This window comes from Globicephala melas, chromosome 17, assembly GCF_963455315.2.
Source record: "Globicephala melas chromosome 17, mGloMel1.2, whole genome shotgun sequence".
Lineage (NCBI taxonomy): Eukaryota > Metazoa > Chordata > Mammalia > Artiodactyla > Delphinidae > Globicephala > Globicephala melas.
In genome coordinates, this window is record NC_083330.1 from 47026981 (window position 1) to 47043012 (window position 16032).

Below are 16032 nucleotides of genomic sequence, written 5' to 3' on the forward strand. Positions count from 1 at the left end.
TTTTTTTTTTTTTATCCCACACCTGTAGGGGACAGTCAAAAGGGAAAAAGAAAAACTAGTGAGCAGGCAGTTTTGTCGGACTCTAACACCAGGTCTGAGAGACAAAAGAAAATGATGTACTTTGGTGGCCACTCTTTGGAAGAGGATTTGGAATGGTCTGAGCCTCAGATTAAGGACTCTGGGGTAGATACGTGTAGTAGCACAACCCTTAACGAGGAGCATAGCCATAGTGATAAGGTACTGAGATTGTGGAGCCTGCCTTTTAACCTGCTCATTTGGTCTTCGTTTGCTCTCTGTCACTCATTCAAACAGAACATAATAAAAGGACAGGGCATTTCAAGGGTCAATGTAGCATTTCTTAAGGTGCAGAAAAGAAAAACAAAACCAAAACAAACTAACCAACCAAAATACTTCTTGCTTGCTTTGCTGTTTTTGTTTTTTGACGGCATACCAAAAATAAGTAATTGAAAATAAAAATTAGGAACAAAGGAATGTTTTGTTTATGGTCGCATGAAAGAACTTTGTAATGTTATTATATACCACAAATATAAAGAATTTTTTTGGATTGGCTTATTTGATTGCTTGCATATATTTTCCTTGGGATGAAAATTAAATTATCAACAGTTTGAATCCCAGGCAAAAGGGAGATGATTGGGTCTGTTTGCACAGAAAAAGTTGTTTTTCTTTTTTCCCTTTCACTGTCATTTTGCTCTTTTGTTATATTGTCATAGCATTTTAGTGTAGTATTAATTAGTATTAGAACCATTGCCATCTGCTTTGGTATTTATTATTTTGCTTTTACTATAGTGAGACTTTTGAAATCTTTTTACCATATAGATGTGATTTACTGGAACTTGTCTTTTGCCTGCTAAATTTTGCATGAAGATGTGCATGTTACTTTCAGATAACTGTGAAACTGTGATTACACAAATCATTTACTTTGTTATTTGATATATGATTTATAATGGAATGGTATCATGATTTATAAAAGGCTTGGTTCTGCCCTGAGATAAACTACTAATATTTTCAAAGTTGTTTAACAATGGATACCATTGAATTAGCAAATAAAATTAATTTGCTAAATAGATCAGAGACCTGAAAGAATCAAGGACCCTCCAAAAAGTGAGAAATATAATCTATCATCACCTTTGAATTAGGCCTGTTTCTCCCATGAACGTTCATTTGGAAAGTTACTGGAGCTTGTGTATTTTTAATAATTTTAATCTAGAAACCTACTTCAAGAAAGCCCTCATCAGAGGTTCAAATTCATGTTTTAATATAGTGTGACCTTTTAACTTTTACTGTAATAAAGTCTTTCAAAGTCTTCCAAAAGTGTTTGAAGATTAAATGCTCATTTTTAAATGAGTTTGATTGCATAGAATTGCAGTCTCTTTTCTGCTTGTGAATTTTTAATCTTCAGTGTGTAGATAATTAGAGTTTGCATGTGTTTTCAAGCTTTCTCAGATTTTGTAGAACTATAGAACTTCAGTATTGTGTCAGAGCACTGTTAGAATTTGCAGTAACTGGATTTTGAAAAAACTTGAGGTTATTAAAATGAGGTTATAAACATAATCTAGTAAACCCTTTTGATCAATGTTTTGAATAAAAACTGGTTTGTGTAATCATAACATTTTGGAAGTTGGAAGTTTAGAGAGATTGCACACTAAGGGGTCATTTATCATAAAATAACATTAATTTTGTGTTTATTGATGCAATATGTCAGCACCCTGTGACGTGGCAGCCATCTAAAGACGGAGATCGTTTAATTGGTCGCATTTTATTAAATAAGCGTTTAAAAGATGGAAGTGTACCTCGAGATTCAGGAACAATGCTTGGCTTGAAGGTATGTGATGAAATATATGAGATGTTGCTCTATACTCATTTACAGATTAATCAGAAAAGCAAAAGATATAATAACACTATACCAATTTAGTGGGGTTTTTTTCTATTTTCAAGAATTCCTAAATATTTGCACTCATTATCCAAAACCTTTTCATTTTCCAAGTATTATTTAAGAAGTTGCCATTATTCTACAATAATACTTATTTATATAATTTTGGAAAATAGAACTTGAGTTACATACTTGAGTTCTTCAAACTTATTTTACCTATAGTTTGTCCTTTAAGTCTATATATGTGCTTATATTCTTTTAAAATGATAGCTTCGTTCAATTATTAAATGTACAAACTTGGGAAATACATATATGTATTACATATTACATAGGAATGTAATTTTGTATTAGAGTAGCAAAATGTGTGTGCGTTTGTGTGTATTTGTGTGTGTGTGAGAGAGAGAGAGAATACTGTTTGAAGTCTGGAAACTCAAAAATATGTTAGGAGATTTAATATAAATATTGATTTATATTTTACTGTAAAATACCAGATAATTATTTGGTAAGTACACCAAAGAAAGCTCTGTTTATTTTTTGTGCATCTATAAGGTGAATTAAAAACTGAAATGCGAAGAGAGTAAATGTTTTAGAGTTAAGCCATTGCTACAGAAGTAGTTGTGTAGATTCCAGTAAGTGAGATATATTTGAAAACTTTGGTTGTAAATAAAATTGAGCATCACTTATTGGCTGGTTGCCATGAAGTTGGCACTCATCTGAGCACTTTATATCTATCATTTTATTAACACTCACAACAGATAAGAAATAAGCTTAGAGAGGTGTCATAACTTGCCCATGGTCTTAAGGATGGTGATGAAGGTGAGAATTAAATCCAGATCTGCCCAGTATACTGTTAGAGCAGTGTAGTATAGAGGTTGCAAAGTTTTGGCTTGATTTCTAGTTATAGCATTACTAGCTACATGACATTAGGCAGCTAAACCTCTCAGCCTCAGACTCCTCATCTGTACAATGGAGATAATAATACTTACTGAATTATTATCTAATAAGACTAAATAAAGCAGTATTCAAACATTTAGTACAGTGCCTAGCACTCTCAGATTTCAATAATAATATAATCAGTATAATTATTATTATTAAAGTTTATCAAGCCAAGAAACTTTAAAAATATTAACACAGGGGGCTTCACTGGTGGCGCAGTGGTTGGGAGTCCACCTGCTGATGCAGGGGACACGGGTTCGTGCCCCGGTCTGGGAGGATCCCACATGCCGCGGAGAGGCTGTGCCTATGAGCCATGGCCGCTGGGCCTGCGCGTCCGGAGCCTGTGCTCCTCAACGGGAGAGGCCACAACAGTGAGAGGCCCGCGTACCGCAAAAAAACAAAAACAAAACAAAACGAAACAAAATTAACACAGGGATTTCAGCCCATAATATCTATATATATAATTTTCAGAACCAAACATAGGAATAATGAGTTAATATTGACTGAACTGCACCTGAGTGTAATTCACTGCACCTGGGGACTAAGTACGGAATAAGATAAATCAATGATTTTTGAATTCTGTATTGTTCAGTCAATTTAGAAGAGGAAGAAAACTATTCTAGTCAATGAAGTTGGTTACTATTATTTGCTTAAAGTTGATATATTGATTGAATGGCAGTTAATGAGAATCAGAGCATTAATTTTTAAGAGGCCAGTCTTATAGCTACACATATGACTTCACAGCATTATTGCTAACCTTTGTTTTTTCTTTTTCTGAAAGATATGTATTAATAGAAATGTAAAAGCAGAAAAATTGGGATGCAGATGATCTAAAGTTTACATTAATTCTGATGAGATTAAGTATATTTTGTAACTTTGTCAGGAAAAATGCATCATCATGATCATCATGCACGTTATCAATATGCCCAAATCTTACCAACTAATAAAAATTTTAGAAGATATGATAATATAGTAAAAGTAACAAAATATATATTATGACATTTGACATCTATAACTAGAAATGTTAATATAATTATATAGTACTGTAATAAGTTTTTAGAAATGACAAAAGTAAGAATTCTGTAATAAAGGCAAAAATTATAAATTGTTAAGTTGTTTCTAAGGTATGAATAATTTTCAACAAATAATTGATTAAATTGTTAAACATTTGGAATATGTAGAGTCCACACTTGGGACATGTACTCAGTTCCTATTAGTAACACTATATTATTTAAAGATTATTTTTAGCATATTAAACTATAGTTTCAAAACCTGCAAATTGTCTAGTTATTTTTTACTTGAATCTTCAGCTGTGTTCATCGAACAATATGCTTGTTTTAACATTTTCTTCTTTTAAACAGGTTGTAGGAGGAAAGATGACTGAATCAGGTCGGCTCTGTGCATTTATTACCAAAGTTAAAAAAGGAAGTTTAGCTGATACTGTAGGACATCTTAGACCAGGTAGGTTTCAATATTTGATTATTTACATTTAAACTGTTAAACTTGAGTAGTTATGAAAAAGTTATCCTCATTTAGAAGTGACTTCACCGATAATAAAAAGTTCATTTAACTTATATTAATCTTTATTCATTAATGGAAATTTGTAACTACTAGTTCTTGAGTCACATTAGATAAAAATATTTTTATATTTACTGATCTTATTTTTTTGCTGATGGATATTCCTAGTCTGTATCTAGGATTAGATTAACCTAATTTGTTTCCCATAAGCCTTCCTATTTCTTTTGAAGAACTTCCAATGTAATTTAGGAAACAAACTTCATGGATAAATACATATTTCCTGAAATGTGTCACTCCTTATCTCTTTGATAATGGATACTATTGAAGAGATCCTTGAGTGCCTTGGAGAGGATTCAGTAAGATGCATAGTATTAAGCTTTTTGCAAAGGAGTCTAGACAAGGTGCTCAGCTGCATGTATATTGAGAATCCTAGAATAAAGAGTTATAAAATTTTCAAAGAGGCAACTTATCTTAATAGTTTCTAGAATTGGAATTTCTATTGAGAAATCACAGAGACAAGAGTGATGTCACCAAGTTGGAGGCATAGGTTGTTCCCAACTTGCTTCCCCTTGCAAGAAACACAACTAACAACTATTCAGGGACAAGACATCATTGAGAAAATTATAGAAATCACAGATACAACTTTTATGTAATCTTTTCCTCTGACCCTTCCTTGTCCTTTTGTGTGAAATACACTAATCATCCTGGTCATCAAATTTTATGCCACTGGAGCTGTTCTCAGTATGTTTCTTATTCCGTAAAGGAATTTTGTTCTACAAAATTAATTGCAGTTTGAGACGGCTTTTGTTTTGAGTGCATTTTATGGGATTAGTTTTTCTAAGATTATCATTACTGACACACACTGTAGGTGATGAAGTATTAGAATGGAATGGAAGACTATTGCAAGGAGCCACATTTGAAGAAGTATATAACATCATCCTGGAATCCAAACCTGAGCCACAAGTGGAGCTTGTTGTTTCAAGGCCTATTGGGTGAGTTGGTTTGAATACTTCATACATGTATAAAGTTGACTACTATTAAATAATTTGTAATGTGCAATCCAATAATGTCTGATTGCTTTATAAAACTAAATTATTTTGAGGACAATGCTTTTTTCTCCTTTACTAAAAATACCTCACCAAAAATCATGACATCTTTTTATCTGATCATGCTAGAATATACAGTTAATTACAGAAGAAGAAGGGATATTTAGGTGTATTATTTTTATTATCTTAGTAGCTCAGGAAATGGATAAAAGAATTAGTGGAAGGGGACTGTAGTAACAATTACTTTCAAAAGAAGTTTCATAAGCTATGGTTCTCTACATTGTAAATATGAGAATCAACTATAGTCTATGAATTTTATATATTTTTTCCAAAATGGAGATTTCATATAAAAAAGAGAGGGCTTAAGGACATTCTATTCCTAGATGGTGGCAACTGTTTAAGGAAAAACAACATCTTTAAGGTAACATAAAAAATAAGCAAATGTCGGGCTTCCCTGGTGGCGCAGTGGTTGAGAGTCCGCCTGCCAATGCAGGGGACACGGGTTCGTGCCCCAGTCCGGGAAGATCCCACATGCCGCGGAGCGGCTGGGCCCGTGAGCCATGGCCATGGCCGCTGAGCCTGCGCGTCTGGAGCCTGTGCTCCTCAACGGGAGAGGCCACAACAGTGAGAGGCCCGCATACCGCAAAAAAAAAAAAAAAAAAAAAGCAAATGTCAATTACTCTTTGACTTTTTAAGTTGCAGATAAATATAATCCTTTGTAGTATGTTCCTTTCAAAAGTAATGAATCTGTCACATGAAATTATATCTATTTTTTATTTTGTCTTTTCATACTTTTGTAATGTGGTAAAACTGTACTGTATCAGCTTAGGGTATTAATCAAATATATTTCTTAGTGTTAAAGGATGCTCTAATCATATTTTTGTTTAATGTCTTAAATATTTTTGATGCAGTTTTCTGAATGAGCTTAACCATTAATATATGCCCCTCCTGGCAAATCTCAAACAAAAATGTACATACTTTTGGTGTAAATACAGTTACAAGGTAATTATGTTAAGTCCAATAAGAAACATGTTTGCATTTTTCTCAGTAGAATTATTATGTTTAAAAAATTTCAGTGACAATCTGAATATTTTAACTTTTGGTGATATTTTATTTGAATTTCAATGTTCTGATTTGAACAACAGCAGGTAAAAGAGTAGAATATAATTAAAATATATCTATAAAACTTACCCTGTTGAATATAGAAATTTTTTAGAATGGATAATTGTGTAGTGAAGCACATAGGAAATAAAGTATATATTTTTACAAATCTGCTCTAAATGCTTATGAGTTTTAATTCCTTTTAAGTAGTAGGGTTAGCCCAGAACACTTTTATTAGCAAAAAGTACTATGACTTATTTTTTTCCTTATTTATATAGTGCCGCTACAATACACAATTTTGTCCATTTTACATTGTCCTATTATAATATAGTTTGATAATGATCAAAATAGCAGTTGCTACTATTTGTTGAAACAATTTCTTGTTTTCTTCTTTTTCTGTCATTTCAGAGATATACCTAGAATACCTGATAGCACACACGCACAACTGGAGTCCAGTAAGTTTCATTTATTTTAGAAGAAAATGTTATTAATAAAGTCGTTCATTATCAGGGGTCAAATGAAGTCTTTAATCTATTAATACAAAGTAAGAAATATAATAGTGTTGTTATCAAGTATGCAGTCATATAAAGATGGAAAATTTAGTATTATTTCATGTTATTGTGGAAAAAAGTATAAAAGTCTATAATATTTTAAGATTTTTTTTTAAACCACACTGTCTTAACTACTATGTATTTTTAGATAGCCTTATCAAGATATACTACTATAAACTGAATGTATTTAAAGTGCACAGTTAGGTAAGCTTTGATATACATGTGAGTCCGTTATCATAATAAAAAATAATGAACATATCATCACTCCCCAATATTTCACTCCCTCCCCAAATTTCACCTAATTTTAAAATTTACTACTTTGTAAACTAATCCTCAGTAAATGAAGGGAATGCTTGGGACAATCTAGTGAATAATTACATATATTCTAATTTATATTTTGAGAAAATGGGGTAATAGTTCTGATTTAACAGAGTGGTAATGGAGCAATATAAGTTAAATATAAGTTAAAATAACATTAAGTATTTAGGCACTTTTTATTACTTGTGTTTGAGTACTATTTCAGATACTAAGCAAATTTTTTCTGATGAATTAAGTTTGTTGGTTGATTGAGAGTAAGTCATGTTGTGAAAGAAGAAAGAGGAGGGTCACACTTTGAAATACATTGATCAGGATAGACATTGAGAAGGAAGGATTGGAGCAAGATTTGAAAGAGTGGCAGTCTGAGGGAAAAGCTCTCCAGGAACAGGGACCAGAGGTTCAATGTCTCTAAGGCAGGAAAGCCTACGTTGCATTTAAGAAAAAGCAAAAAGGCTGTTGTGGCTGCAAGAGTGAGCAAGGGGAAGAATGGCAGGAAGGAGGACAGGGAAGTAATGGGAAGCCAAACTGCATAGGTTTTATAAGGCACTGTAAAGACTTTGACTTTTACTCTAAGGGAAATCAAGAGCTACATAGGATGTTTTTGAGGAGAAACTTACGTTTTAAAATCAGGCTACTATGTTGAAAATAGATTAAATGGAGCGAAAGCAGAGAGACCAGTGAGACGACTATTTCAGTATTTGGTGAGATTATGGTAATTTAGACCATGGTGGGTGCAGTGAAGGTGGTGAGAAGTGGTTGGATTGTCTATACACACAACAATTGAGAATGTACTGTTAAAATAGATGTTATTTTTTTTTACATTGTATTACAATTATGAGTATACATTTAAAAAAAATCTTTACCAGAGAGGTGAAATCCTTTTAGAATGGCATAGCTCTAAACTTTAAAATATGATTGTATGACCTATTTGATTTAGTACTTTTGGCTAGTTGCTAAATCATTTTATCCAAAATAATATCATGATCACATAAAACTATAAGTACTAACATAATGATAATAATTATTATGTATAATAATATCATCATCATAAGCGCCTGGAACTGTGCTAGATGTTGTACCTACACTATCCCACTTAGTTTTCACAGCAATCTATGAAGTAGGTAAAATTTTCATTCACTTACATTATATCACTCAGATATTGTGTGAGCAGTGTGGAATCCTTTATCTTACTATAGCTATTTGAAAAGCCTCTAGGCTACATTTCCAAAATTTTTCCTGTAAGGACAGGGGTCCTTTTTCAATTTAGATTCAATTATTTATGCTTTAAAAGTTGAAGAATAGCTTTCTCCAAGGCCCAATTCTTAACCTTCTGTTTTTAGTTCCTCAGTAGATTTTTCTCTTCATATGGTTTTAATTGCCATATGACTCCTAAGTTTACATTATTAAAATTATCTATCATTGTTCCTTCATCTCTGGATGTTTAAAGAATATGTTCTAAGTGTCTTCCTGTTACTTGAAGCTTAGCATATAGAAAACTTGGCTTATTTCTTGGTATAAAGGCAGCATTCTTTCCAGTTCTAAATACTATTTAAGGTTTCACCATTACTTCTGATCCCAAGGCTTGCAATTTCCCCTTTCATTTAACACTATACTCTCTCTAGAAGTGAATTTTATCCATTTGGACCTCCAATTAGGGAGACACTTTACAGTTTAATTTCTAACACTAATTATCTACTCAACATTTGGTCCCATCCACATATCCTGTTACCTGCTTTGCATTTCCCCTCGGACGTCTCTGAGGTGTCACAGGGTCACTGTGACAGGTTCCAAATTAATTTCTCCAGCCATTCCCTAACACACAGGACTTCTCCAGTGTTCTACAGCCCAGGGAATATCAGCACTGTCCTGTGCAGAGGACAAGACAGAAACATAGGGGACTTTCTTGTCTCCATATCTGGCTACAGGACTTGAAATCTTCATGATTCCCCGCCTTTTTCGTTTATCTCTCATATCTAATTAGTTTCTGAGTCCTTATTTTCTAATTTTGTAATATTGCCTCAATTCTTTCTTTCCATTCCATTTTCTAGTCATTCCTGTTATTATTTTATTGAATTCCACTTGTTCTTAACTGTTTTCCATCTCACTCAATTCAGTCTACACTTTAAAAAGATGGTGAAGACATCTTCCTCAAATGCAGTTTTTATTACCTTACTCATAAAAGTTTAGCATGGATATTTTATTAGTGCCAAAATTTGTAGCCCAGAATTCCAGGCATTTAATTCTGTCAGTATCTCATTTGCCCCATTTTTGTTCACTTTCCAATTTGTTCCTTCCCCTCCATACAAATAAATTTGTACATATAACTTCTGGGTATTGAAGTTCTGCTTTTTCTGCTCTTCTGTATCTTTTTTTCATAGCCCCTCACTTCCTTTTTGCCCATCTAATTTATTATATTCTTCCAGATATGGTTAAAAATCACTTCCTGAAAACTTTCCACAGTTAGCATTCTAGTATTTATGGTTTTAACATTACAAGTTTAGACCATCTTTGAGTTGCTTTATTGATTTAGGTTTTGGTTTTTCCTCCCTAAGTTTCTATTTTAAATTTTTCCGGGTGTGTTATTGTAAGATATGAGTTTAGTACACACAACAGACGTAGTAACTAAGTTCTGAGGTCTGTCTCTACTATAATTGGCACAGAAAATGGTTTACCCTTGGTCTTGAGAGAATCCCTAAGCTGCACTTATGCTTTAAGAAACCTCTCTAAGTATATCTGAAACATTGTGGCTAAGAAAATGATGTATATAATGGCATTTTGTGTGCATTAAAAATAAAAGATACATGGTAAAGATTATTAAATACTAATGAAGAGCCATTGTTATTATTCTTTATGTATAATTACCATTTCAGGTTCTAGCTCATTTGAATCTCAAAAAATGGATCGTCCTTCTATTTCCGTTACGTCTCCCATGAGTCCTGGCATGTTGAGGGATGTTCCACAGTTCTTATCTGGACAACTTTCAGTATGTAATCACTAGATTAATTTCTCTTTTTGGAATATCAAGTAGTGTTTTAACTATATGATGGTATTTTTTTTGTAAACCAAGTTCTGTTTAGAATATAATTGTGCTTTTAACCATCAACTTTCTCATTCTTAGTAATTTTAATTAATCTAAATTTAATTATAATTATCTAGCAGAGTGCTTTCTTTATTAGAGTTAGATTTTCTGGAATTTAATGAGAATTAGAATTTGTGATGCTATCTAAAACGTTTTTCACCTTAGTAATATTATTCCAAAATTCAAAGTCATGATTTTTGCTCAACTAAGTAAATAGGGAAATATATAATAGATTACTGAGTATATCAGGTAGATTTCATAGTAAGTGATCCCTAATTTGAACATTTTATAATAAAAGTTTAAAATTCAGTTTACCATCATATACCCATATTAGAAGAGCTTTGCAAATTCAGGCTCTCACATTTTATTAATTTCTAAAATTTAAAATATTAAAATTTATCCAGCTATATTTTAGAAACAAACAGGTTAATATTGACACTAATTCTGTTGAGTTACTAAACTTAAAATTTTATAAGTATTAAAAACTACTTAGATTCTCAAAATTCAGACATTGAATTTTGGATAATTGTTAATGTTATAGTTAAAAACTAAACTATTCTTGGGCTTATATTTTAAGAGTAATTTCTAGCTTTTTGTTAAATCAGGTACAAAGTTTCTCCTTTTATTTTCTGGAGGAAGGAGAAGCGTTTGATTTTTCTGAAGAATTTTCATTAATTAAATGGAGATACAGGAAGTATAAGCTGAATTAACATAGTAAAAGTCATTAGACACATCTGTTCTGGGACTACTTTGATCACAAAAGTGGTAATAACAGAAGAGCTATGTAAGAAAGAAGATGAGATACTATTAGTAGATTGTAAATGTCTTACTAAAATGAATTTCTTCTCTTTATTATTTTCTTTTCCTTTCTCTTTCATAAACAGAGTGAGCTTTTTCATTTGAGGACAGTGGTGTTTTTTCCATTTTCCACAATAAGTAGCATCTTTTTATTTATTCTCTTACATATATTGACAGCGCAGATGTTGTCATTTATGGTTACGAATATATGTGTATTTTCTTCCACCATTTTAGAAAGTGCTAATAAATGTTAGCTTTTTTATTTTTAATTGTGGCTCCCTTTAAATATTCCGCCTATAAATAATGCTCTGAGTGGCTGATGATGCCAGTATATAAATAAATGTGTGTGTGTGTGTGTGTGTGTGTGTGTGTGTATGTAGTTGGCTTCAGTTGGTGGATGAGGGAGCAGAAGTTAGACTTCCATAATAAGTAAGTACCACTTTGTTGCTTCTTTTGAAATCCCAAGGCTGTATTAGAAATTGGACTAGGAGGGGAGATTGAGGAGGATAGTGCAGGCATTTAGACAGATTTCAGATTCAACTACTTTTCCTCATGGTTCAAAGTGAATATGGTAGAAAGGTAAGACTGTTAAATATTGGGGGGAAATATAAACTTAAAAGTATGTGGTATTTGTATTTATAAGTGATGTTGGTTTAAAATCCATATAACTGTAATTTAAAATGAGTACCATTTTATCAATTTTTATGACTCAGAAGGAGTATGTTCCAGCAAGATAATGTTTATAAATATAATACATATGGGTTTTGGTAAATCTAGAAAGCACAGATAAATAAATAAAAAATAAAAATCACCTGTAATCTTGCCACTAAAACATAATCATTCACATACATATAAAGTTTGAAACAAAACTGTAATAAATCTGTGTATACTATTTTGAAACTTGCTTTTTCACTAGTAATATATTGTGTACTTTTCCTTTAAACATTTTTCTTTAAAAATTCCTCCTAAAATGATTTTAATAGCTATTTAATACTCCATTTTAACTTAATTTGCTATTATAGGATATCTTGCTTGTTTCTAATTTATAGTATTTTAAATAATGATGCCATGGAAATCCTTGAATATAAATCTTGCATATTTTGTTAGGTCAAAATTCCTTTGTCAGAATAACTTTTCCAGATGTAACAATATGAAAGAAAAAAAAGTTTTAAGATTCTTGAAATCTTTTACCAAAATTTTTCTCCAAAATATTTTTACCAAATTAAGCTACAATTATCAATTCAAGTAGTGTATTTTAAGATCTATCCCCATAATCCTAGTAGCTGAGAATACAACAGTGAACAGATAGCCATGGATTTTACCATCATGAAACTTAATTTTATGTTCATTCTTTGCATGCAGCAAGACATAAGCAAGATACCCTTTTGGATATAGTATTTTCCTTTATATTTAACCCCATTTCTGCCAACTGGAGACAATTTTGGTTTGCTCTAATGATGTAGAGGTTGAGAAAATATTTGTCCACAAATATCATCCTTTGAGGAAACTTCTAGGAAGTCACAAGGCAACATTATGATTCCTATATCCTTCTATTCTACCTTTGGGTATTTTTGCTTTTGGTGAGATTTTACCTGGGCCCTTAGCTCACTTACAAAATCATGACGTTACTAATGCCTGACAACAAAGATAATTTGTATGTTATGTGAGCTGACCTTCCTAATATATTTATGTCAGTTCATGGACTGATATTTTCTCAAATATATAATATACATATAATGCAAATTGTTATTTAAATTTTCATGCACAAGGCTGTTGATGACTTTAAAAAAATTATTCCATTTATTTCTTTTCCATGCTTGAATTGTGCTGCTACTTGTTATTATTCTAGGGCATAACTATGAAAGTGCCATTAATGTATTTGGTGAGAAAATTAGTATGAGCTCACGTTTATGACACCTGGACTGTATATTAGCCTTTCAGTGTCAGCACTCCCTTATTTTTTATTTATTTATTTTTTTAGCTTTACTTATTTTTTATTGTAAACAAGTTTCTTTATAAATCTTGGAAGATTACAGATTGAATATTGTTATAATACAATCTCTGAAATTATGAAGGGGGAAATACTTCCACATTTGTGTATGCCTATGAACAGAGAATATATCCAGAGGAGTAAACCACCCTCAGAACCACGAGTTAACAGGAAAGATTTGTACAGGCAGCCAGGAATGATGATTTTGTACCCACGAAATCTAATGTGTGGCCAGCACTCTCTGGGCGTGTGCTATCTCACAGTTCTAGTTGAAAATCTTTAGTTCCAGGATCTAACATGGGATTTCCCTCCTCTTTTATTCATTAATTTTTAGTATCAAAGGATGTAATGGTAAATAAGGTACAGTCCTTGATCTCGAGTAGTGAGAGGTAAAGTGGGGAATAGAGAACAGAAAACACACCTTCATTGCATCGAGCACGTATGTTGAGAGTGGATTTATAGAAACAATTTTGAGGAGCACTAAGGAAGGGCACCAGGTTTTTACGGAAATCAATTTCCTAGGCAGTGAAACAATGCATCAAATCTGTTTCACACAGAAAAGCTAAAGTAGAATGCCATTTTTCCAAAATCAAATGTTACAACTTTTGTGTAAATACTGGAAAGAAATTCAGTTTTTCTGGCTTTCTATCACTCCTTCCCATTATTCAGGGTGATTGGAAATAAAGAGATAGTAAAATACTGAAGATTATTTTGTCATTGTATTTACCACTCCTAAAATTATGTTTCCTGGAAGTTCCCCATACAATTTATTTTTTTTTTAACATCTTTATTGGGGTACAATTGCTTTACAATGGTGTGTTAGTTTCTGCTTTATAACAAAGTGAATCAGTTATACATATACATATGTTCCCATATCTCTTCCCTCTTGCGTCTCCCTCCCTCCCACCCTCCCTATCCCACCCCTCCAGGCTGTCACAAAGCACCGAGCCAATATCCCTGTGCCATGCGGCTGCTTCCCACTAGCTATCTACCTTACTATGTTTGTTAGTGTGTATATGTCCATGACTCTCTCTCGCCCTGTCACAGCTCACCCTTCCCCCTCCCCATAACTTAAAGTCCGTTCTCTAGGAGGTCTGCGTCTTTATTCCTGCCTTACCCCTAGGTTCTTCATGACATTTTTTTTCCTTAAATTCCATATATATGTGTTAGCATACGGTATTTGTCTTTTTCTTTCTGACTTACTTCACTCTGTATGACAGACTCTAGGTCTATCCACCTCATTACAAATAGCTCAATTTCGTTTCTTTTTATGGCTGAGTAATATTCCATTGTATATATGTGCCACATCTTCTTTATCCATTCATCCGATGTTGGGCACTTAGGTTGTTTCCATCTCCGGGCTATTGTAAATAGAGCTGCAATGAACATTTTGGTACATGACTCTTTTTGAATTTCGGTTTTCTCAGGGTATATGCCCAGTAGTGGGATTGCTGGGTCATATGGTAGTTCTATTTGTAGTTTTTTAAGGAACCTCCATACTGTTCTCCATAGTGGCTGAACCAATTCACATTCCCACCAGCAGTGCAAGAGTGTTCCCTTTTCTCCACACCCTCTCCAGCATTTATTGTTTCTAGATTTTTTGATGATGGCCATTCTGACTGGTGTGAGATGATATCTCATTGTAGTTTTGATTTGCATTTCTCTAATGATTAATGATGTTGAGCATTCTTTCATGTGTTTGTTGGCAGTGTGTATATCTTCTTTGGAGAAATGTCTATTTAGGTCTTCTGCACATTTTTGGATTGCGTTGTTTGTTTTCTTGTTATTGAGCTGCATGAGCTGCTTGTAAATTTTGGAGATTAATCCTTTGTCGGTTGCTTCATTTGCAAATATTTTCTCCCATTCTGAGGGTTGTCTTTTGGTCTTGTTTATGGTTTCCTTTGCTGTCAGCACTCCCTTATTTTGATTCTTTTTAAAATTTGTGTTCTAACATAATTTAGCAGTTTTCTTGTTTGGAGGATTACTTTTGTAATTCTCTCAATATTTTAAAATTAATTTACAGCCTTTGACTAATATTTTGATAGAGTGCTAAAATAAGATATAGCCTTTAACTTTTTTCAAAGTGAGGAATGGCTCAGAATTCTTTCTTTCTATAGGAACACATTAATTCTTGTTGACAAACATATTTTATTTTACTTCAGGGTCTGTGGCTGACTTATGGTTGCAATGTTTCCCTAAGTTACTTTGTTTTAATATTTTTCTGACTCCACTTTTAGTGATGAGCTTGTAAATATTGTACATATCCATTTTATATTCCCATTTAAAGGGAATAAGTCACTGAAGAATAGGCATGTGTCCTTTATATCTACTTAGAAACTCGATAGTCTTTTAAAAACTTTCTGTAAATGAAAGGTTTTTCTTTGAGCTTTTATCTTTTATATGTCATTGTTACAACCGTGTTATTTTAGAAGCATTGCATAAAAGGAATGCCCTGAAGTTAGTGCTGTATAAAGTAGGAAGGACATTAAAAATACAAAATAAATTGTGGTGTACAAATTCAAATTCTTCATTTGTGTGAGGCTGAATTGTTATAAATATTATCAGATATTTCATGCTTAAAATAAATGAATTAATATTAATTACAAATTGCAGTGAGATACATAATACTTCATTTCTTTATGAAATATCTAGAATCTGAAGAGATAGAAAGCAGCTTAGTAGTTGCCAGAAATTGGGGCAATGGGGAAATGGGGAGTGACTGATTACTTAATAGGTACAGGATATTCTTCTGGTGTGATAAAAAAGTTTTGAAACTAGAGGGAGGTGGTGGTGACACAGCATGT

At 32.6% G+C, this 16032-nt stretch overlaps 1 protein-coding gene across 49 annotated transcripts in view; it reads left to right on the forward strand.

Annotated features, from left to right (window-relative positions):
- The window catches only part of RIMS2 (regulating synaptic membrane exocytosis 2), a 572826-nt gene that overhangs the window by 309991 nt on the left and 246803 nt on the right, over positions 1-16032 (forward strand). For 28 of the 49 annotated variants that reach the window (XM_060287502.2, XM_060287509.2, XM_060287505.2 and 25 more), the window contains 6 exons: positions 29-237; positions 1724-1843; positions 4189-4288; positions 5214-5337; positions 6901-6947; positions 10232-10344. In XM_060287502.2, the coding sequence (XP_060143485.1) occupies positions 29-237; positions 1724-1843; positions 4189-4288; positions 5214-5337; positions 6901-6947; positions 10232-10344 (713 nt within the window). The remainder of the gene's footprint in view (positions 1-28; positions 238-1723; positions 1844-4188; positions 4289-5213; positions 5338-6900; positions 6948-10231; positions 10345-16032) is intronic. The other 21 variants (XM_060287512.2, XM_060287514.2, XM_060287517.2 and 18 more) reach the window with 1 other exon arrangement.